The sequence below is a fragment of the Columba livia genome, chromosome 2 (assembly GCF_036013475.1).
Source record: "Columba livia isolate bColLiv1 breed racing homer chromosome 2, bColLiv1.pat.W.v2, whole genome shotgun sequence".
Taxonomy (NCBI): Eukaryota; Metazoa; Chordata; class Aves; order Columbiformes; family Columbidae; genus Columba; species Columba livia.
In genome coordinates, this window is record NC_088603.1 from 57,804,592 (window position 1) to 57,827,328 (window position 22,737).

Here is a 22,737-nt window from a genome sequence, read left to right on the forward strand (position 1 = left end):
AGAATATATCTTTTAGTGTACCTTTAAAAACGAAATATGTGGAATCACATCTAGAAAAAACACTTGACAGCCCTTCCACTGAGCGTGTCTTGCTGCCATTTCTTGCTGATATTGCAGGTGAAAGAGAGCCTGTCTGGGTACAGTATGTGTTGAGATGCTTTCAATCATCCTGTGTAAGTCTCTCCCTTCTTTTCTCACTCCTCTGCCTATATAGCCACCTGGTTTAGGTCTACTGGTATTAAGTGATATGAATACATCCTTCTGGCTTCATCCCTTACTCTAATTCCTTTTAACCATACAGCTACCCCCTGCCAGTCCTCATGCCTATAGTGAAATCAAATAGTGCTATCTGCCCCAGTCAGCTAAGAGGATCTCTCTGCAAGGTTCCCAGCCTAGTAACAAGTTAGAGACAGTTCCTGGGGTTTTTCAGAAAGGTTCGGAAGGACTACATTTCTGCACTGGAGGAATTAAAAGCTCCAAGCTTGTAAAGATTTATATATCTATCTCCACAAAATGTAAGTAAATCTGCAGCTATCATACCAGCAATGATTATGAGCACTGTGCATATTAAACAAAGGGGCAGTGAACTCTGATTTGCATATTTCTGATGCAAATTCCCACCACTTTCACAACATAATACCTACATGGTTCATTATATTTTGATTAAAATTAACACATTTCACTGATGACCTTTAAAGGAATGCTTGCTTCCAGACTCTTAAATGCACCATTGATCTACTATACTTTGTCAGCAAAACAATGATCATTCCTAAGATGCCTCTGAAAAGCTACAGTCTTACACAGATCAGTCCATAAAGTTCCCACTGACATAAGCAATGCAGAGATGCAGAATTTGCATAATCAGCTCATTTGCAGCATTCAGCAACAAGGGACATACTCTGCCGATTCACGCCCTCACCAGAACGTTGCTCTAGTTAAAAGGAAATTGCTACATTGCAATTCAACAGACATGAAATACCTTAACTGAGTAGCAGCTAGGTAAATAAGCAAATGAAAATGTATGTAAGTTATTATTACCTTTGCTCCAAAGGCAATGAAAATGACCTTTGTTGAAAGGCTGGTTCAGAATCAGAAGGCAAAACTTCAGGTTTCCTGTAAGATAAATGTTGATTCTTATTAGCAAGAATATTGATTTTTTCCCCCTTTATTTTCTTTGTTTGGCTTTTGCCATAATAATTTTAGTCCAACCACCTCAGAGCAACTCCACTAATTTCCTTGCTTCTTAGATTTCATCATTTTCTGATAGAAAAGCTGCCAGAACTTCATTAGATGCCCTTTTCTTGGTAGGGCTTTGCTAAACTTTTAATTTATAAGTGACTTTTACCCACTGAAGGTTATACTCAACAGGACCCCACAACTATATAGATGTCTTGTTTAATCTCCTACTTGCTCCTTCTGCCTAGATGCAGCATTTACTGATATTAGCTTCACCCCAGCCTCTATTAACAGGGAAGGCTGTATGAAGCTGTCTGTAATCTAGGTCCAATATTTTAGTCTCCTGGTGGATGCAGAACTCTTGCTGCCGTTAGTTACTTCTGTGCCTATGTTTTTGTATCATGACAAGCTCTAACTGTGGTAGAGCCACGGCAGTAGATGCTTTACAAAGACATACCCAAGGAGCTTAAAATCAAAGCTACTAAAAAGCAAAAGCAAACTTTAGCCTCTGTTATCTAGGTGGTATTGCAGACTAAAAATCTCTGTGGATTTACCAGCAACCTGAACTGATCCAACAGTCTGAATGGGCTCCTAAAGCCTCCTGCCCTAGCAATATGTCCATTGTGAAGGTCAATAATAAACCTACAAATATAAAAGCCTTAAAATAAAAGTGTGTTATGATATAACACACTTTGGTTTCAAAGAGTAAATACATAAATCTTATGGTGCATTATTCACATTATTTCACTTCCATAGGAACACAAGTTTCCCCTGGAGCCTGAGATCCTTAGGCAATCAGGTTAATGAAGTATTATTTGGTCATGTGAAGCCACTGTAACCAAAAAAAGGAAATTTCTATCACTACAGAGTCTTTTGGGGTTTTGAGTAGATCCAGTATAGCAGGAGGCAGAAGGCTACAGGTGAAGCTGTAGCTTAAGCCATATGGCATTGCCAGGCAAAACACAGGTGGTGAAGCCTCTGAAAGGAGTAGGAGTAGGGAGGGGATAATCTTCAAATTAACAAATTAAATGCATGGTTTGGAGCATGAAGTGAGGGTTAGGAGATGGGGACACCACTATTCTGCATCTCACCTTTCAAGTGATTTAGGGTTTCTCTATGCCTTAGTTCCCCAAAACAGAACCAACAATGTTGTCCTCCTTTGTAAGCATCAAGAGAAACGCTACTTAAGATCGACATAATTTTTACTCCAGTAAAAATTCTACATGTTTATCACCACTTCTGGGTGGTGTTTTCAAATACCTTCCATTGTGTTTTCCACTTGCATCTTTGCTGACACGGTCCACGCTTCTATTTAACTGATGTATATATAGAGAAATAAATTTACTTAGAAAAGAATGGAGAGGTCAGAGGATCAAGTAAACAAAGCAGAGTGAGAAAAACCTTTTTCTTTGCTTAGTCTGAACAGTTTAGAATTGTCCTTGAACTTTAAGAGAAAGGTAGAAAACAATACATTCAAACTAAGTGCCAATTTCCAGCTGCCTCGCAAAACTGGACCTCAGCAGCAGATCTCCTAATGATGGTTAAGTGAGAAAGGCTGCCAACTCCTTATATTAAACACAGTCACCTAGTGGTGCCCTCCACTGAAGAGAGTCAGCAAGCACCACAGGTTCTTTTACTGATACAATAATACAAATAGGCATGGGCGCTGTAAACATATTCCTTCTGGTGAATCACAAAAGGCATTTCTGGGTCTGTTTTAAACTCTAAAGCCACATCAGCATATAAAAATGCAGTAGGTTTTTAGCTTTCTTTTTTTTTTTTTTTTGCACATCAGGAGGATTCTTGCTATACATTAAGTTCTCGTTTCGAAGCCAAGGTCTGGCTGGAGGTGTCCACACCAAGATTTCAGAGGCTGATTTTCAGACATGACACCTTCCAAGAGCTGCTGGCTCTTGTTCAGTTGTTGCAAAGAAGCAGAGCTAGATGCCTTCCCTGTACACACAATTAGGAGGAGTTTTTTGTGTTTTGCTTGTTTGTGTGCATTTTTTTAATTGTTTTGTTTGTCGTTTTTTTTGTGGGGGTTTGGGTTTTTTTTTTTTAAGCACAGTTATGGGTTGAAAAAACAGAGAAATGGAAATTACTGTTTCTCCTGCTTTTAGAATAGTGAATGTTCCAGTCATTTCCGACCATTGCAATTAATGCATGAGAAAATGCTATGATTAATGCTACGAAAATGAGCCCAAATGTCAATATTTAATGGTGCTCAGTGAGTTAATATAAAACTGCACAAAGGGCTGAATCCTGGGTAGATGTAAAACAGTAATAAAATTCGGCTGCAATAATTTACAACCATTGCCCTAAAAACTTTTAATAAATTGGGACTTCTGATAGCAAAGACTATGTCAACGGACAGAATATGCAACATCCATCACTCTGAGAAAAACTGATGAGAGCTCCCTGTGCCACTGCTCTGAGCACTCTACTGGCTATTCAGTTGAAAACAAATCTACTTCAAGGCCATTTATCGTTAAAAGCCCTTAACAAATTAGGAAGCATCTATCTCCTGGACTGTCTCCCCATCCATTTTTCACAAAGATAATTAGCACCCTGACCCAACCATTAACAAAATTGTGCTCTGTTTGGACTAACAGGAAATGGAATTCTGTAAGCAAGAATTCAGAAGCAAAAATAACTTGTCCCCACATATGGATATTTCCACTGAAGAAGCTTTTGTTGGCCTTTTGTTGGAGGCAGAACAAGCTTGTCTCTTGCATAGTTTCTTCCATTTTTAGTATAATTTTCTCTTTCATTATGTACTTTTCTTGCAGCTTTTGCAGACTGAGCAAATTCAGCCATCTGCAGCACAAGCAGAAAATAACAAATTCCTCTATACAAAACCTCCATCTTATTCTTGATGTTTACACCAACACAGAGAATTAATGGAGCCAAGTCCCACAATGCAAGTCCTCTTGTAGAGGAATGAGCTGCACAGTAAGGCCTAATTTCTACAGGACAGGAGGACAGAAGGATGACTATAGGAAATTTTTACTTGCATTTAGGGAAACAAATTTGTTCAAGTCCAGTCTTACCTGCTGGTTTTCCTACTTGCTGCTTATAAACCTTATATCAGTAAACTATGCCTGTGGTACTGCATGTATTAACAGATGCACGCCTACACCAACAGCCAGTTATATGCAAAAATACACTAAAAGTACCCAAAAACTTTTAGCAGACGAGGAAAATTCCTAATCTTTGAATAAAGCTGGATCATTTCAATCCTGCTGGGAAAACAGAACTGTTTCCTTGTTTTCCTAGGTTGCAAATCAATCAGCAATCTCTACAAGTCCCCCTGGGACCATCAGAAAATAACTTTGTCCTTTCCGAAAACTTTTTCCCTTCTCTGCTTTCCAACTTTTATTTAGCCACACTTCTTTAATGAAGCTTTTCTCATGATTGCTTAGAAAGGACTTCTGAACATCTCTGACAGCCTGTGCATTCTCTTTTTACCCCATTTTAACTCAGAAGAATTTTAATATATTTTGGAGCACACACTGGCTAAAAGCCTTCTTGGCTTCTACCTGTCATATTACACCCATCTAGCTATTCTATAAATATTTATAATATCATTATGCATTTTTTATTGATTTCTCCTTGTCACATGCCAGTCTTCAGGCTGCATGTCTGTCACAAAGCATATTCAAAAGGCATATATAATTTTAAATACAACCTTTACTCTGGTAGACAATAAAGTAATATAAGCCTTTGTTTCCCTTCAGTGTTAGAATAATATCGCTAGAAGTTATTCCGCATACTGTGAAGACCCTGGCTATTGGATTTTCCAAGGGGAAAAAAAAAATCTATCTTTCTTTCAAACAAGATCAGTGCTATTCCCAGCCTTTGTGAAACAACATAAGCGGTAACACGCAATGGGGGGATATGCTGCGCTAAGATACTGGCATGCCTCAAGGTGTTAACAAAGTGTGACTCCAAAGTTAGAGCTTCAGCCACAAAAAGGTGCTTCTGCTAAGCAAAATTATTCATGCTTTACTGCTTCCCTGAATGGGAGCCACTCCTTTCCTGTCCAATGATCTATCACAGGTCTTCCACAAAGGGGTAAGTTTAGCACAGGCAGTATGAGGGCAGAGGGATTTTGCCATCAGTAAAATTTTAAATTAATCTAGAAAGTTGAGAGGTGAAGGCAGTTACAAGTTTTTAGCAAACTTCTGAACTAGTAGAAATACATCCAGATATCCAAGATACTAACCAAGATCCCTTGAAAAGATACTGCAGAGATTTGGGTTACACATATTCCTGATCACATAGGTGGGAATTCAAATAAACAAGGAGCTTCTGAGAGAGAAAAACTCTGCATGAACCCACTGAAAATTTCCTCCTGCTCATGTTGCTGCTCTCAGTTCAGTTTACTTTCCAGGATTTAAAAAAAAAAATAATAATTTAAAAGTTACTAGGTTTCCAGTACCATCACTCGGGAAGTTCCTGTCTCACAGATTCATTTTTAAAATGAACAGTCACTGCTTACTTAAACATCAGAATATGTGGGAAGGGACAAGGCATTTTTTTCACAATTCTGAAACAGTGATGCTGATAAAAGACAGAGGAGCAACAGGCTGAGGCAGCCCTTCGTGTGGCAGTTGAAGTTTCTTCTGTTGAAGAAGAATTAGTATTGAAACTGTGATTCTAATAATGCCATTTAGGTTATATTTAGTGGGAGTCCATCATAACATACCCTAAAGAAAGCAGTACATGAAACCAGAAAATATAACAAAATAATGTTCATGCGGAACTTCATGAAGATAGGTAAGGCTATTGCTACAGACAACCAAAGCAAAATTACTGAAGTGACTTGCTATGCTGTTGGTTTGGCATTCAGTTTTGGTGTTGTTTTTTTGTTTGTTGGTTTTGTTTTGGTTTGTTTGTTTTTAATTAATACATTAAACTCTCCTATTTAATTGAAATATAACCTAACAAAAAATCAGAAAATATCAGATTTTACTTCAAAATTTTTCTTAATATCCTGTGTGAATTGGAAAAAAAAAATGGCTCAAATCTAGTCCTAAGCATTACTAAGTCAAACAAAAGCTGGAATGCGAAATTCTGCTATTGGTGAAGCAGATGTCACTAACACAGGAAAATTAACAAGTGATCTTATAAAGGTATGAATTATGACATCAGTGAAAAACCCCAACATCATTGTAATGAACTAGAATGGACAATTTTAAACAAACAGCTAAGGAAAGAAGTTTTTCATACTGATATCTCTTAAAATAGGAACATAGCTATTTAAAGAAAAATGCTCTATTAAAGTTGCCCTTATTCTTGTTTAAATGAAGGTTCAATGTAGAAAAATGCCACTGGTCACACTTGAAGTGTCCTGGTTTTACATCAATGAAACAGAAAAGATCCTAAAATGGTATCTTTTGCTGCCTTCAAAGACAGAAAATTATTGTAGCGTTGAATACAAAGAAAAGTATCATAACTGCTCACTACAAGCTCAAAAAGTTTCTTAGTAAAACATCTTTCAATTTGCTGTATTAATTGTAGCACCACAATTAGCTGTTTCTTTGACATTCATCAGCATTTTTCCTGCAGTCGTAATGGGCAGTTTGTTCCACCTATCACTTGGAAAAAAAAATCCAAAACACTGAATAGAGTTTCCACTAAATGAATGACTATATATTGTTGCTTGATTTTTTTTTTCAACCTTGTCTTCATGGAAAAGCAAACAGATGCTCGGCACATACACAGATGTTATCTAAACACAGAGAACGTGGGATTTTAAAACTAAAATAAAGGAGTCTGAGGGATCAGCATCAAATCTACATCATATTCTGCCAATTAAGCACCTGTGCTCAAGTGTTAACTCCAAAACTGATGCTCTGGGAAGAACTACTTGTTAGTTTCTGCAGACATGCTTGCCAGCTTATTGAAATGGACCATTTCATTCAGGGCTTGTTTTAAGAGCCCCCCATCCACTTCCCAAACATACTCAACTGGAACAGCCTTCCCATCAGAAATGAAGTAAATGTTTGATTAGGCAAAAACTAAGGAGAATGAGTCCATCAGACTACGGACCATCTCCCGTTTCCTGAAAGGGTTTCTTCATGTGTTTTTTTGTTCAGTTTTTGTTTTAGAGTCATTGGAACAACACCACCTGTAGTTTCCTACCTCATACTCAGATGCAGTTCCTAATAGAAAATTAACCTGCCAATGTATCAGTTATTCTTGAAAGTTGACTTCTGCCTCACAGGACAAGATTCTGGGTTTATTAATGAACATCTTTGGCAACTCAGAGACTATGAGCACTATCTACGCCTACATCAACAAATAGCATGGCACAAGAAAATGGAGTGTATAGAGAAAAACTGTTGATGCTGAAGGTATGATATTCACACTGTGCTTGTTTTGGGAAGAAAAGGAGGGAGGGAGGCTTGTTCAGGTTCGGTCTAGTCTGGTCCTGTAGACTGAACACCCATTAGCAGTAGGAGAGCATTGTGAGCACTCCTGGAGCACATCTTAAAGTTTCATCCAAAAGGAAATTGGCCTACAAATTCCAAAACCACTCTGAAGCACAATAAATAGGCAGGAGACTTGCTTCAAAAGCATATTATTGATGGAAAATAAAACACTACCAAAAGGCACATGGGTTTTGGCTTATAATTTTTTTTTAAGCAATGTCTTCACCAAACTGAGACAACTAATGCCACAAGATTAGCTTAATTTAAAAGAGCAAAAGATTTTTGTAACCTTATACTCATCAAAATTGGCTCTATCTTTATGTTGTTATACTTAAGGGGCAACCTGACACTTGTATCTGCTCTGTAGGGAAGGTTTGGGGGTGCAATGTTAACCCAAAACTTTAGCTTATCTTCACTATAAAAAGCACTTAACATCACACCCTAAGATAGTACTTTTATAAGGTTACTTTTCAGAAAAAAATCTCAATTTGTACTGAAAAAATAGTGCACCTTATATAAACTCACTCCTCATTCTGCTGCTCTCTTTTCTGAACTAAGTTTTCCCTCAGCAGCAATTTCCTTCACCGGGAAACCCAGTGCTCTGCTGCCATATTGGGGAATCGAAAAAGAATAATTTCAAACTTGTGCAGTCCAAATCAACACTCTGAAATGTAAATGCTTCGCGTTTAAAAAGTTTCACAACTCCTGCAGAACTGCTGCTTTGAAAACGAAAAAACTTCTTCCAAGTCAGTCAGTAAAATCCACTCCCTACATCTGTGCTCTTGCTAACAAGGTAGTTGTCAGCTTTAATTCAGAGAAACAGTTAAGCTTGGACTATTGTATTAATTATAGCCACCACTTATAAAACATTGTGTAGCTGCGTTTTACTACACTGAATCCCAAGTCTCCAAATAAGACATTTAATTTTCCTTATAAGAGTGACAACTCCAATAATAAACCAACACAAATTATGCAAAAGGATCATAGACCTTACAAACATGTTCTCAAAGTTCTTGAATGAATAAATCAAATATGCATACCCAGCTGCTTTTTGTGCAAATGCAGTGTTATCCCTGTCAATGCATTTTAGTGTTAATTTTTTCATGTAAGTTCTATTGATTTTTAAATATTTTACAGCTCTTAATTCTCCAGGCAAATTCCAGCAAGAGGGACAGAAAGAAAAGGGGATTTGTGCAAACAGCCATACTGAAAAGCTGCAATGTGGAACACTCTGGAGACACCTCTACAAGAATTTACATGCCTGAATTCAAAACAACTAATTTTTCACAATAAGTCACACACACGGCCATACACACGGGATAACTCACCTACATTATTGACAACTGCTGATCCTCGAAGGGTGCTAAGCCTTACCATGAGAACTTCTCAATTAATTCTGGTGCTCGCCTAGAGACTGTGAAGAATGCATCTCAATACGTGATGGGACACTTAATTTCATACAAACTCCTATAGTCTCTAGCTCCATTACAGAGTGCTTGGGACTTCTGCTCTTTATATGTCAAACACCTCGGTCTGGTCAAGCAGAATAAGACCACACAGTTCCCAGCGGTGAATCCTCAGTTTTACATAACTTGCCCAGCATCACAAAGAAACTTCATGGCAGGATTCAACTTCCCAGGGCAACACTTGACTGAACTGAATCATGAGAACTACTTAAATATAAATCATAGCAACCACACTTCTTACAATCATAGACATGGAAATGATGCTTGTGCCCCATTACCAATTCTTGTTTCAAATAGATTGATTGAAGTAAACAGTCACTTCGGGGAGGTAGCAAGGTACATAAACCTTAATGAGCTCTTGGGGAGACACAATGACCTATGCACTATTTTCTATTGCAAGGCCTTTGGCTTGGTTTACCTCACACCCTTGTTGCTCATCTCCAGAGATGTTGCTGGAGCACCCATCCATTACTCTGCACTTTGTGTAAACAGGACTTTAATCAACCTGAGTGCAACAAAGTTCAAAGTTAGAAAAAAACCTACTGCTTCCAGCTTTTTTTAGCTGAAATCTTATTACCTTATCGGTTATACTCTTCTGGTTTTCAAGACTACCGGTTGGACTCAAATTGCCCAGCAATCCTTAAAGGAAAGAGCCTTCTGATATAGGCATAGACACATAAAGGGTAAGTCAGATATTCATCCTGTGGCATGGAAAAAAGAGCCAGCTGAGGCTTAAGAGATGAACACGGAATAAAATAGCAGAAGTGACAACTTTCTGTAGAACAGGAAGTCTAGTCTCTAAGGCTGTAGAATCTGACATGACCTTTCATATTTTAGATAAAGTTTAAAAGTGCATTGATTTCACTGCAACTACCTTTTAAAAAAAATATATGTTGAATGCTTTGCTTTGTTATTCATGGGCAAGTCATCTTCTGAGACAGTACCCATTTTACACCTTCTTAGTTCAATACCAACTGGAGGCTCTTAAAAGATAAGAATTAGACATACAGGCTTGCTATAAAAATACTGATAGTATTATGGTAAATTTGACTTATCTGTTTAAAATTTCTAGGCACCAAGCATTAGGATTGGAGTTTAAATCTACATCAAAGTGAAAATGAAGAGAGAATCTATGAAATTACCATTTGATCTTCAGGCTGAAAAATAAACACAAATTACTGTAAAACATCAGCTTCTAATTTTAGCCTTTTTTTCCTCAAAAAGATAGAAACATTTATTAACTTTAGAGAAACTTTAGGAACACTGACCAACCTCTTCAGTACCTCTAAAACTACTATTACTATCCAAGTAAGTTCCAATGTTAAAAGAAAACCGAAGACAGTTGCTCACTTTCTGGCTGATTAATAGTTAGGTCTAATTAATCTTCTCCTTGCATTTTAAAAAAATATGGCACCACATTGTCTGAATGCATCATACTAACAATATTCGCTATTTGGGATGTCTCTGTTTCTAGGGATACAAACAGGCACACAAACTTCCCGGCTGTCTTGAGAACTTTGGCTGTTATCGTCAGCTCAATCTGCACGTTGTCTGAGTTAAGGTGGCTTCAAGGGACCACAAAGCACAGGAGGCAGATGCTGTTATTCAGTAGTCTCTTTGGGAAAATTAGTATAAAGCACCAATGCCCACAGCAAACATTCAGTTCTGCAAACAGTATAATGCCATCTGATTTTACTTACTGATGGTGAACGGATTTCTTTGGGTATTTTCTATAAGTTTAAAAAAATTTGATAGCTAATGATTTACATATTAGAGTGCTGACCAAAGAATAAGAGCCACATGAATGCATAAGTGCCTGACTGCTCAGCACTCAAATTCCCCGCTCTGCTTTCACCAAGAACTCCACTGACATCTCAGTTATTGGCATTAATATTTCCTACACACATAAGTGTGATTTCTATCCACATCTAGGCACATCTGGAGTTCAGGAGGCTGACATAACCTGATGCCTCCTTTAATCTCAGAACACCACTGCTATCCACCAACTAGACATTTCTCTACTGATCTCATCTGAAGGGCAAGCTTGAAATACCTGTTCTCAGAGCATAACTAATAGATCTAGCTTTACAGAGTCAGCCATCTCCTTTTCAAAAACTGAGAAGGAGCTCTACCTTCTATCAGCACAGATTAATAGCTGGAGCATTCCCTCAGGAGGTCAATGACTTACATTTGGGTCCCTTCTCTGTCAGAAGGAATTCACATCCAAATCCTGCTTCAGTCAAGACCATGCTTTCCTCCCCAGACACGGCATTTCTCTCAGGGAAGCAGATCCTTCCCTCCCTGTTCCAACAGTTAAATAATTAATTTATTTATTTTCATAAAACAGTTAAACAGGAGGAATATATGGAAGCCCGACTCTGCAATCCACTGATCCGGACACAGTTCTCCAGCATTTAGTCATCCAAACCTCTCTTTCACACCTTGAATAAATCCTCCAATTACTTCACCATATTATTACAACAACATTATATACCCTCTGTTGCCTCCTTCAGTACTGGGGGCAATATTATTCAATATATTCATTAACGATTTAGACGAGGGAATAGAGTGTACTATCAGCAAGTTTGCTGATGACACTAAGCTGGGAGGGGTGGCTGACACGCCAGAAGGCTGTGCTGCCATCCAGCGGGACCTGGACAGGCTGGAGAGTTGGGCGGGGAATAACCTGATGAAATTTAACAAGGAAAAGTGTAGAGTCCTGCATCTGGGCAGGAACAACCCCAGGTTCCAGTATAGGTTGGGAAATTACATATTAGAGAGCAGTGTAGAGGAAAGGGACCTGGGGGTCCTGGTGGACAACAGGATGACCATGAGCCAGCACTGTGCCCTTGTGGCCAGGAAGGCCAATGGCCTCCTGGGGTATATTACAAGGGGGGTGGTTAGTAGATCGAGAGAGGTTCTCCTTCCCCTCTACTCCGCCCTGGTGAGACCACATCTGTAATATTGTGTCCAGTTCTGGGCCCCTCAGTTCCAGAAGGACAGGGAACTGCTGGAGAGGGTCCAGCGTAGGGCAACGAAGATGATTAAGGGAGTGGAGCACCTCCCTTATGAAGAAAGGCTGAGGGAGCTGGGTCTCTTTAGTCTGGAGAAGAGGAGCCTAACGGGGGCCCTTATTAATGTTTATAAATATATAAAGGGTGAGTGCCATGAGGATGGAGCCAGGCTCTTCTCTGTGGCAAACAATGATAGGACAAGGGGTAATGGGATCAAGGTGGAACACAAGAGGTTCCGTTTAAATTTGAGAAAAAACTTCTTCTCAGTAAGGGTGACAGAGCACTGGAACAGGCTGCCCAGGGAGGTTGTGGAGTCTCCTTCTCTGGAGACATTCAAAACCCGCCTGGACATGTTCCGGTGCGACCTCACCTAGGCGTTCCTGCTCCAGCAGGGGGATTGGACTAGATGATCTTTTGAGGTCCCTTCCAACCCCAAACATACTGTGATACTGTGTGATACTGTGTGACATGCTTTCACAGAAAACTGTAACCTCTGGCTTTGTAAGATATTTTTCAGGTGAGAAGAGTAGTTCTCTCACTATCTTGAGAAGGTTCAGCACCTGGAGTCACAAAAGGAGGAAATAACCTTCTGCAGCACAGTGTAAGGCGTCTAAATCCAACAGAGGAGGATTTTAGATGCTTCATTCTTCCTGCTGCTCACAGCATTCCCACTGACAAACTCAGCCTGATTCCTTCTTACTACACTTACTGTGATGGATTGTCCTCTTCACATACACCAAACTCTGCCTCTGACCTATATACAGAGTCTACCATGCTCAAGACATGTACACTGTCGCTAAAATCCTACGTCCATCTGCTGAATAGCCCAACAGCTAAACTCCAATATAATGTTTCAAGTGCAGACAGTAACGTCCCATTTTCAGAAACAGGAACATGGGCATTATGTGACTGCAGGAAGACCCCACTCCTATCCAGCAAATGAGCCAATACTAAAAACTAAAAGTTCCTGCCTGCTTCTCAGCTTGATCTTATAACAAACATTACAAACGACACATGGCTTCTGGCCAAATTCTAGCTTTGATAACTTTACAAACTTCTGTTTCTCTATTTCCATTCAGCCATCCCAAGGAAATACAGTATCTCTCACTGTCCTGAACTCTTGCGTACTGATTAAGCACTTAGTTAACTGCATACAGCATTCAACCACACTACCATGGACTTTGGAGTTGGTTGTTTTTTGTATTTAGAAGGTTCACTAAGTTTAAGAGAGTTGTGCAAATTATAAGTGATCTCTGCAACCATCAATTTTTTTACTCTGCAGACACAATGTGTGAGACTGATGAGAAGACTCCCATTAACTCAGAGGACTTCACCTCATGCTTTGATGAAAATCCATGCTAAGATGAGTAGATTCTGTAACACCTCCAGCTTCTTCGGGCTGGATGCCAGAGACAACATTTGTGCCCATACCACCTTTCCACTCTTGCAGTTTTCTCCAAATAGATTCTTTTGTACTTTGAAGGGAGCGCATCTGATGCAAGGTCCAGAGTATCACTCAGAAGGTTCATAAGGGCAACAGGGGTTTGACAGTGGTCAGAACAACAGCTCACATAAGCAGTGGTGGTGGTGGGAAGGTATCAAGGCCCCCAGAGTGATGTTCTGGTAAAGACTGATGAGGAAGAAAACGTGTTTTGCTATTATCTGAGAGTCCTTTTAACAGACATAGGAAGGAAAGGCAAATGATTGTAATTTGCCAACAACTTTCACAAACATTTCACTTCTAAAATAATGTATTTTGTTTTCATGAGCTTCACTTTATTATTTCTAGAGTTAATTTTTTACCTAGTGGAGGCAGCTTAGTTCTGCTGCCTGTTTTAGGATATCCTATAACTTCACATCCGCTACTGTTTTTTTTTTTTTTAAACAAGACATTTTTTAAGACCTACTTCTATATATTTTATAAATAGATAAATCTACATCTGGAGAAAACAAGCTAAAATAAACAAAAATAAAGCTAAAAAAGTACAAAGGCAATGAAAATTGCATTATAGTATGAGCCATGTAAAGAATTTTTATGTAACCTGGACAAGGTTCTTCTTCAGATTTTATTCTGCAATATGTCATTGTGTTGCATCTGGCAGAAAAATAAGACCTAAAATCAAAGTTCTGTGGACTGAATAGCTCTGATGAGCTATTTGGTGGGCTTCATAAAATCAAGAACTGGCCAAACATTTCCATTTTGAAATAAAAGTAGTGGGTGATATAGAAACAAATGTAAAACTCTGCCAGAATACTGATGCTTCTTCCAGAGGTATAAAACAATTTACTTGATGGTGAAAATTTTAGAATGAGAGCTGTTCATCCTTCATCTAATTTTTAAATAAGATTGGAAAAGCCCTTTGCAAGTAAAAGGTCTGATAGTATTATTGGGATCACTTTGTACCCTGGTAGAATGGGATACCATATCCAGCAAACACATGCCCACAAGAAACAGGTCTCCCACAGCACGCCTGTAGGTAGACTACTTACACAAGCAGAGCCACCAAATCATTATGACAATCTGTTCCCATAAGATACTTGTCACACAAATAAGGTTTGGTAGGTTTAGTCACTACACAAAGTCTATAATAACTGCTTTTATTATAAGCCACTTGTGCTTGTTTATAGTCCCTTGTTTTGACATGCTGCAGATCATATATAATTAAAGATAACTGTTACTTTCTTCCTTCCTCCACAACACAGTAAAGCCTGTAAACAAAGACAAGCTCTGGGACCATTAAGAGAGGCCCTTGTTTGCAACCTGTCTTTCCAACCAGCTCCTTCAATTTCAATACTAAAACTGTCAAGCTTAATTAAGAGTTATGGGGCATAACCATTTCAAAACCATAAATCCATACAGCAGAAAAGTAACATGACTGCCTTAGTGAACATCTCTTTTTAAATAAGCAATATCTCTTTCTGAGACCTAATTTAGGTTCCTTACACACAACTTTGTATTGTAAATATCTTTATTGCTTCTTCTGCAGTGAATATAAAAACCATCATAAAATAATTTCATCCTGATGTCTTATGCTTTATTTGACTAAAGTGGACCTCAATGCATATTCTAGTGCTTAGACTGTTATTCCATACAAATTCACCATAGCTTTTCGTGATCCTTCAAAAACTCTGCAGAGAACTGCATTTCTCTCCAGCTTCTTTTTCTTTCTTTCTGAAGTTGTTTTGCCTTTTGAGTGTGCACAGCTGTCCAGATATCCTCACAGCCCCAAGCAGAATGATCATGAGAAAGAAGTATCAAGAGCTCACCAATTAACCACTGCCCTTTAAAAACATATTTAACACGCAGCACTCTAACACTCAGTCTGAAAGGATCAGAGACCAATGGCCCACTCCTAAAAATCCACCAAAATAACACCGTAGTGCAGGTTGAGATTTAAACCTTTAAGCCATCTTACCCGTTCCAGGGGAACTACACGTTTGCTTCCATTTTAAAAGCATTTATGTCATCCAACAGAATCTCTGCCAAATCAGTGTCCTAGTGAGCATGAGACCAAATCACAAAACCCAATGCAAGTTGAAACACCTTGTTTTTTTCAACAAGAAACTGAAACTTAACAGGCAACTTCTTACAGTGCTTCAAAGGCTTGAACCGCGCAGTATTTCACAGATTTTAAAACCAATGGAATTTTCCCATTTTCAGTGTTAAATAAAGTGTGATGTCTTTCTGTTAGCTTTCATTCATTTAAAGACATTTTCTGGCCTTTGCAGCTGAGAAGCTACTTTTGCAAATACAAATCCTAAAGGCTCAAAAACAGAAGGGTGATGAAAACAGTATCACATTTATTACTATTTCTTAATCTAATGATTTTTGTAATACAATTGTGTGAGAAAACCTATGGCTTTTTCCTCTGCTCCATGGACTAACAGATCACTTCGATTTATAGAACTGCTGATCAACTAATAGTCAGTCTACAGCCATCCCCTTATAAACAAAGTTTCCTTAAATACTTAAATGGGTTCTATCTTGATGAGCACTTTTTTTATGTGTTAAGCAACATTTGGGTCAACTTATAGATAAAATTATAGCTGAATATCTAAAAGCATAATTTATGCAGTCCAAACATTATCTGTAAAAGGCTTTCATCAGATATTTATCGGATCCAGAGACACAGAAAATACACTCTGACCAGTGAGTTAATACATTTTGGGAAAATATGCTAAGAAAAGGAGTTAAGCCTCTCTCTTCTTCATTACCCTATCTGGAAAATGTGTTTAATAATAATGCTTTGAACTTAAATTTCCATTTGTAGATTTGAAATCACTTTACAAAGGTGCATAAGCATTACTATTCTCATTTCACAGTTGGCCTCCCTAAGTACAGAGATTTGTAGCAATTTGTATGAGAAGCAGTGTTCTCTAGTGAATAAGTTAAGAGTCTGAAATTATCTCCCCAGGGTTTTCTTGCCAGCTAAGCTGTAAACTCCAGTCTACACTGAAACCCACTGGGGCAAAACCAGATGTAGTCCATCTGAAATTGGGGGGTTTCTGCATGGGAACAAGAGTCCAGGCCAGAAACTCCTGACACAGATCTGAAGAATTTCTGCCTAACATCAATCTAGTCTGTTAAAACTCACTTTTCTGGACCACTGGGGAGACGGTCATCACAGAGGTCATTACAGTATTCAGGCTCAAAAATATGCAAAGAAATTAAATAGTACCTTTTCAGAAGAAAAGGAAAATAATAAGATACATGGCAATGGGGAGCAATATAAGGAGAACTTGATAATAACCATCATAACACTTTTTCTCCTCTTTTGTTCACAAAAATTCTTTCACCCCAATTTCTTGTAATACAGCTTTTCTTACTCTATATAATTCCTCCTCTGGACAACAGCTCCTGCACATGGCAGCAACATTACCTATAGGATTCAAATTTTGTCATGGAAAGTACTTCTGTGCTTGATAAGCCCAAGAATTCAGGAAAATATTAAAAGTACCTCTTCTCTGTTAACTGGAACTATTTTAGAGTCCTTTGTTCTCAAATATCACTTGGCCACTTAGGTTAAACTTTAACTAACATCTCCAATTTCACAACGGATTAAAGGCTAAAAATGAGGAAGCAGTATGGTATTTTTTTTTTTAGAATTATGGGAACGATAATAATCAGGCCCATAAGGCTAACGTAAAAACTCCCATATTTTTGAGGTTGCAACCTTTAAACTATTATCTATTATTCAAAAAGCCGCTTACTTTCAGGGTCAGGCATAAGCCACGATGGCCTACAAAGTCAAAAGAATCTCTCACCTTTATCAGCTTCAAAACTACTGCAATTTTTTCCCCATGTATCAGTTGGCCAAGAAAGCACAACAGTGCAGCCATGGTTACAAAATTAAGCCAAAAACATGTTTGGAGACTTTTAAATTTAAATGCACAGAGATCTTAACTATTTTCAGAACTGGTATTTTTTAAAAAATAACAATAATTGATGCTGAAATCAATCTGCTTACTTGTATTTTTCTCAGCTGTAGTAGCCTGTACATGTAAAAATTGTATGGACAAACCATTTTGTACATAAACCAGAAAAGCATAAACAAAAGCAAATTATCAAAACAAACAAAAATCTTAATTGTTTTTATTTCAATAATACCTTAGTAAATTTTATACAGAATATGAGTATGAAATAGACAGATCAAACTACTTTTCCAAGCCCAATCTGTCATATAAAGATCAGAAGAGGCCAAACAGGAGCTCTAATAATTCAAGATTTTGCTACAGAGGTTGACACCCCTGAGAGATTTCGTAATTCATAATTCACAAGCAAAAAGTCAAAAGGACCATTAAATAATTTAACTGGCACAACAGACGCATTTTTTTCATTCTCTTACATTTCATATAAGCACAGAAAACCCTGTTCAAATTAGTCAGAAAAAAATTGACAGCTGAAAAACCCACCGTGATTTTTGTAGTATATTTCAGGACAGTATCACCTCTCTCTTTGCATTACATTTCCTAACAAGGTGCAAATCCATAAGGTATTCACACTAATTCATGCCCAGTGCGACAACTGCTATGATGTGTCTTTGGAGATTGCAACACTGCTTTTTTACACAGTTATCCCTAACAGTCACTGCCTACAACCACAATTAGCCAGCATTAAACACATGAATACATGCTGATGATGGCAACAGGCAAGAATGAAAACTTTGGGTCATATGTGTAAAACAAACACATTTAATTTGACAACCAGCATCAAGATCTCTTGGTCAGTTCTGTAGCACACCATGGTGAGTGAACCTTGAAATAAGTATATGCCAATTACCAGCCCTTTGCCAGCCTCCAGAGCACTGCCCATGACCCCTTCCCTCCCAAGCCAGGGCATTACACAGCTCCTGACCTGGGAACGTCTCCTTTACGTGAGACTCATAAGGTTAGAGAGGAGGTTGTGTGGGAGCCTTGCACCCTGCATAAAGAATTCACCAGAAATTAGAAGCTGCAGAAATTGCAATCTGCTTTTAGCATACTTCTGTGGTTAAGAACTTTTGCTTCTGCTCCACCATAACTGCACTACAACCAAATAGAAGTTTCCTGCAAACAAGACCTACTGGGAATACACATTACTTTCAGCTTAACAGCTTTCAGGCTTCTTATGGCACCTCCCACTTCCTCCCTAAATCCACAACCGAGATCATTATTGACTAATATGACAATGCATAACAAGGGTACTGCTGATAAATTGTAGGTTTGATCCCTACAACACTCATATGCCTCCAGCAGATGGTTCACCTGTCTGATTTTGAAACAGGAGGTAGCACTGTGACTAGATGTAGATGAACAGAGGAAAATATACAATAAAAACTTTTTATTTTCAAAAGCACATTCGAAGAGCATCTCTAGAAATATAGACAGAATGAAAGAAAAGAAGGATAAGCACCAGTTTCCTCAGGACTACGTGGGTTTTCCAGTTCTGCATGTGAATATAAGTAGGTTTTTAATCAATGTTAATAATTTCTGCACCAGGTCAAACTTAGAGGAAGCAGAGGAAGTCAATGGAGACAAATAACGAACTATGGAAGCATAAAAATATCCATTTTTATGTATGTGTACACACGTGTGTACACATACACACACACAGAGCAAGACATACTCTGTCATATGGGATTACAGCTCCGTATTTAGCTGATGGATTAAGCACCAATAAATGAAAAAAAAAAAAAAAAGAAAAAAGCTGCATATTACTTTTCTAATAAAAATAAGTCAAGGATTTAAAACAGAAAAGCCTTTTTAATGAAAAACAAATGGCATTTAAAACTTAATAGCCTTTAGGTCTAATAAAAAAATCAAATCCATTATTTAAAGAAACTTTAATAATCAGAGATTGCTATGCACAAAAGGAACCACTTGCCATGCAACATGTCCCACTTATGGCAGTCTGACTATGGCAAACAGTAGTAGTACTACTAATGGAAAAAATACATATGCCTAGAAGCAAAATTATAAACAGTTTAAATCAGATTAAACTGAGAGGCTATTAACTTTTTCTTTTAAGAACATTTTTAAAGAACATTAACACGTGTAAACACTCTTAACTGCAGTGATTAATAAATGACCAAATACAAACAGATTTTTGAGAGACCGTTATTAAGCAATAACAAGGGTTACAAAATTTGAGGCACCTTTTCAAAATTAAGCAGGCACTGGCATTCACTGGCACCAATACCGACTTTGCCGCCTGGCATCACTAGTGTGACTTCTGGAGGCCCAGGAAGCACAGGGACACACACAAGCTGGGAGTCACGGCTGGTGAAACGTCTGGTAACCAGACAAACATTTCACTGACACTATCATGTATTGTCAAACCTAAATTTATTTGGTACAATCCCAGCCCCATGCCTAGGATTGTCATGGTGTCAAAATTACTTGCCAAGTTTGAGCCCTCTACAGAGATCCTGTACGCGCAAGTGGGAGTTCTGTGTTGGTTTCACCATTTCAGCCCATGTGGCAACTGCACAAATCTGTGTAATTAACCAACACAGAACTCCCACTTCACGCTCTCATTCCATTTTTTCCTGACACACAGTAAAGGAACAGACTGGTTTGATCTTTAGGAGAAAATTTAATGAAAGAAATTCCAGAGATGAAGTGTGCACACACAAGTGTTTCACCTTCAACAAGGCAAAAGCAGAAGCTAAAGCTTCAGGAAAGCAGTTCTTATATTGAAATCTCTCTTCCAGCTTGTCCTTCACACTCAGTGTGTTGACTTTTAGGCTTATCCTATCCCAAAACTCCCTCCTGCATGCAGTCTTATTATCTTTGAACTTATTGGAATAATTAATACTAACAAGAGTGTTCATACACTGCAGTTACCTCCAACAGCTGCATTTGATGGGCTTATAAGAACCACCTAATACCAAATAATGCAAAGGTCTTTTTTCTCAATCTCCCTAAGTATTACTTTTTTAAAAGATGCATCACATTCTTATTTCTTAAATATTAGAAAGGCATGCTTTCCCTTATTTCTTTTTTCTGCTATGGTTATACTCTGATAAAACAGGTCAGCAACACTTCAGATTTTTTTTCATTTTCCAGAGAGAAGATAATGGTTTAGGATGGATTTGCCCTATCAACTGTAGTATACAATTTAATGAGGAAAGTTACACATCTGTGGTTTTTAAATCAATGAAGTTTCAATGATGAAAAAACAAAACAGCAGAGTGCAGATGCAGTTTTACTTCTAACTCTGTATTCCTTAGAAAGTTAAAAATCACTATCATATACAATACAATAAAACTACATATGGTGCTTGCCCTGCAAAAAAATTCTTGCTGAGGCCTTTTTTTTAAAAATAAATTTAAACCTGTACTTCTCAAAGCATTTTGAAATTCAAATGACAATTCAGTTGCTGAGTGTACCTCCACAGAAACACAAATGCGTCTTTTCTTCTAACTGCCTTCTCTGATGTGGAATGCTAAAAAAAAAAAAAAAAATCACGGAATTTCAGCATTAAAAAAAGTGATTAAAATGCCCCATTTGGCACCAAATGCTACCATCATAAAAACAAATGAAGGAACCTGAAATGTCTTTCCACTTTCTGAATATCCAGTTCAAATCTAAAAGCCATGAATTTCAAAATAACATGGATCAGAACTGAGTAACTATCCAAACATTCTTGAGTGACAACACAAAAATTGCTTATTATGTGGTGCGACCTCCAGAAATTGGAAAACACAAACATGCTAGTGCTCTTGTAAAGCGTATTTTTCAAAAGCTCTAATACCTTTTTTTTTTTAACCTGAAAAACAGGGATACACACAGGGACTGGAAATCTGCTGCTAGGCAGCTATCTGGAAGAGGGAGTGTTTATGAAGTCACCACTGAATCCAGCAGCAGGTCTGCTGCAACATTTGCACAGTGAATTAGGCTGATAAACTAAAGGAATACAATGTAAAAGCTGGTGAATTTCCAAATGAGTTGGTCAAGGTGTTTTTGAGTGTAGCAGCATATCACTCCAACTGCTCTGCATCTTCAAAACAAACCCCATCAAACAAAAGAATCCCCCACTAAATTAACTAAATCCACAACAGCTCTAAGATTACTTGGCCGAGACAATTGTTTTTACACAAGGAACAGTTTCAAGCACAGATAGAGTAAGGGCTGTGTGTGGCTTTCAGGTACCTTTTGTAAGTGCCAAATTCACAGAATATTAGGGATAGGAAGGGACCTCAAAAGATCATCTAGTCCAATCCCCCTGACAGAGCAGGAACACCCAGATGAGGTTACACGGGAATGTGTCCAGGTGGGTTTTAAATCTCTCCAGAGAAGGAGACTCCACAACGTCCCTGTGCAGCCTGTTCCAGTGCTCTGTCACCCTCACTGAGAAGAAGTTTCTTCTCAAATTTAAATGGAACCTCCTGTGTTCCAGTTTATACCCATGAACAGCCAAGCCACGCAACTTCACACCTCAGTGCACAGCAGCGTCCCTAACACTTCAGGTCAGACATAGCTGCTATGCAATTACACCCAGGCACACATTCTTCTCTCCAACTCCTCCATTACTCCATATTCACTATGGGGTACATCCTCCAGGCCCATATAGCATAGGGGTGTCCCCTGCCCTTTCCCCAGCCAACTGCTTCTCACCCATGGTCTTAATTCACCTGCTGTCCAGAGCTCCTCACTGCATACAGCCCCCCAGAGCAGTGCCACTCACATCTCACCCTGTCCCATCGACCTCCAAACAAATTAGCAGGTTCAGCTTCTGAAAGACAGCACTGATGTGGATCCTGTAACTGGAAGGGGAAGCAGACAGGAATTCAGCATACAGAAGAAAGGAAGGGTGAAAAGCAACTTCATGGAGGTTCTGATGGCAGAGATGGATATCACATCATACCCAAAGAACTGGGTCCCTACAGTCTAGCAGACTAGCTTAACTCTCAGTAATAATATTAGATATTATTACCCTAATAAAAGCAGACTACCCATATAAAGTCAACATTAAGAGAAAAGTGGGTGATTTTCAATACAGCTTGCTATTTGGAAGAGTTCATGAGACATTAACAGGAAATTCTGGTATTTTACTAACAGTAAGATACTCCAGAATTGTGGCTAAAAGGGTGATGGATTTGGCAGGTCTCTGTCTTGAAAAACAACTCAATCTACAAATCATTTCATTAAACTTTATTTTCC

At 38.4% G+C, this 22,737-nt stretch overlaps 1 protein-coding gene across 7 annotated transcripts in view; it reads right to left on the reverse strand.

The window, feature by feature from the left end:
- TPK1 (thiamin pyrophosphokinase 1) overlaps positions 1-22,737 on the reverse strand; it is a 309,285-nt gene that overhangs the window by 249,833 nt on the left and 36,715 nt on the right. For 6 of the 7 annotated variants that reach the window (XR_010470211.1, XR_010470210.1, XM_065052108.1 and 3 more), the window contains exon 2: positions 1,039-1,113. The exons of the other annotated variant lie outside the window; for it this stretch is intronic. Coding sequence is in view for 4 of the 6 variants with exons in the window: in XM_065052108.1 (XP_064908180.1) it covers positions 1,039-1,113 (75 nt within the window). In the remaining 2 variants the exon portion in view is untranslated. The remainder of the gene's footprint in view (positions 1-1,038; positions 1,114-22,737) is intronic. 7 annotated transcript variants of the gene reach the window in all.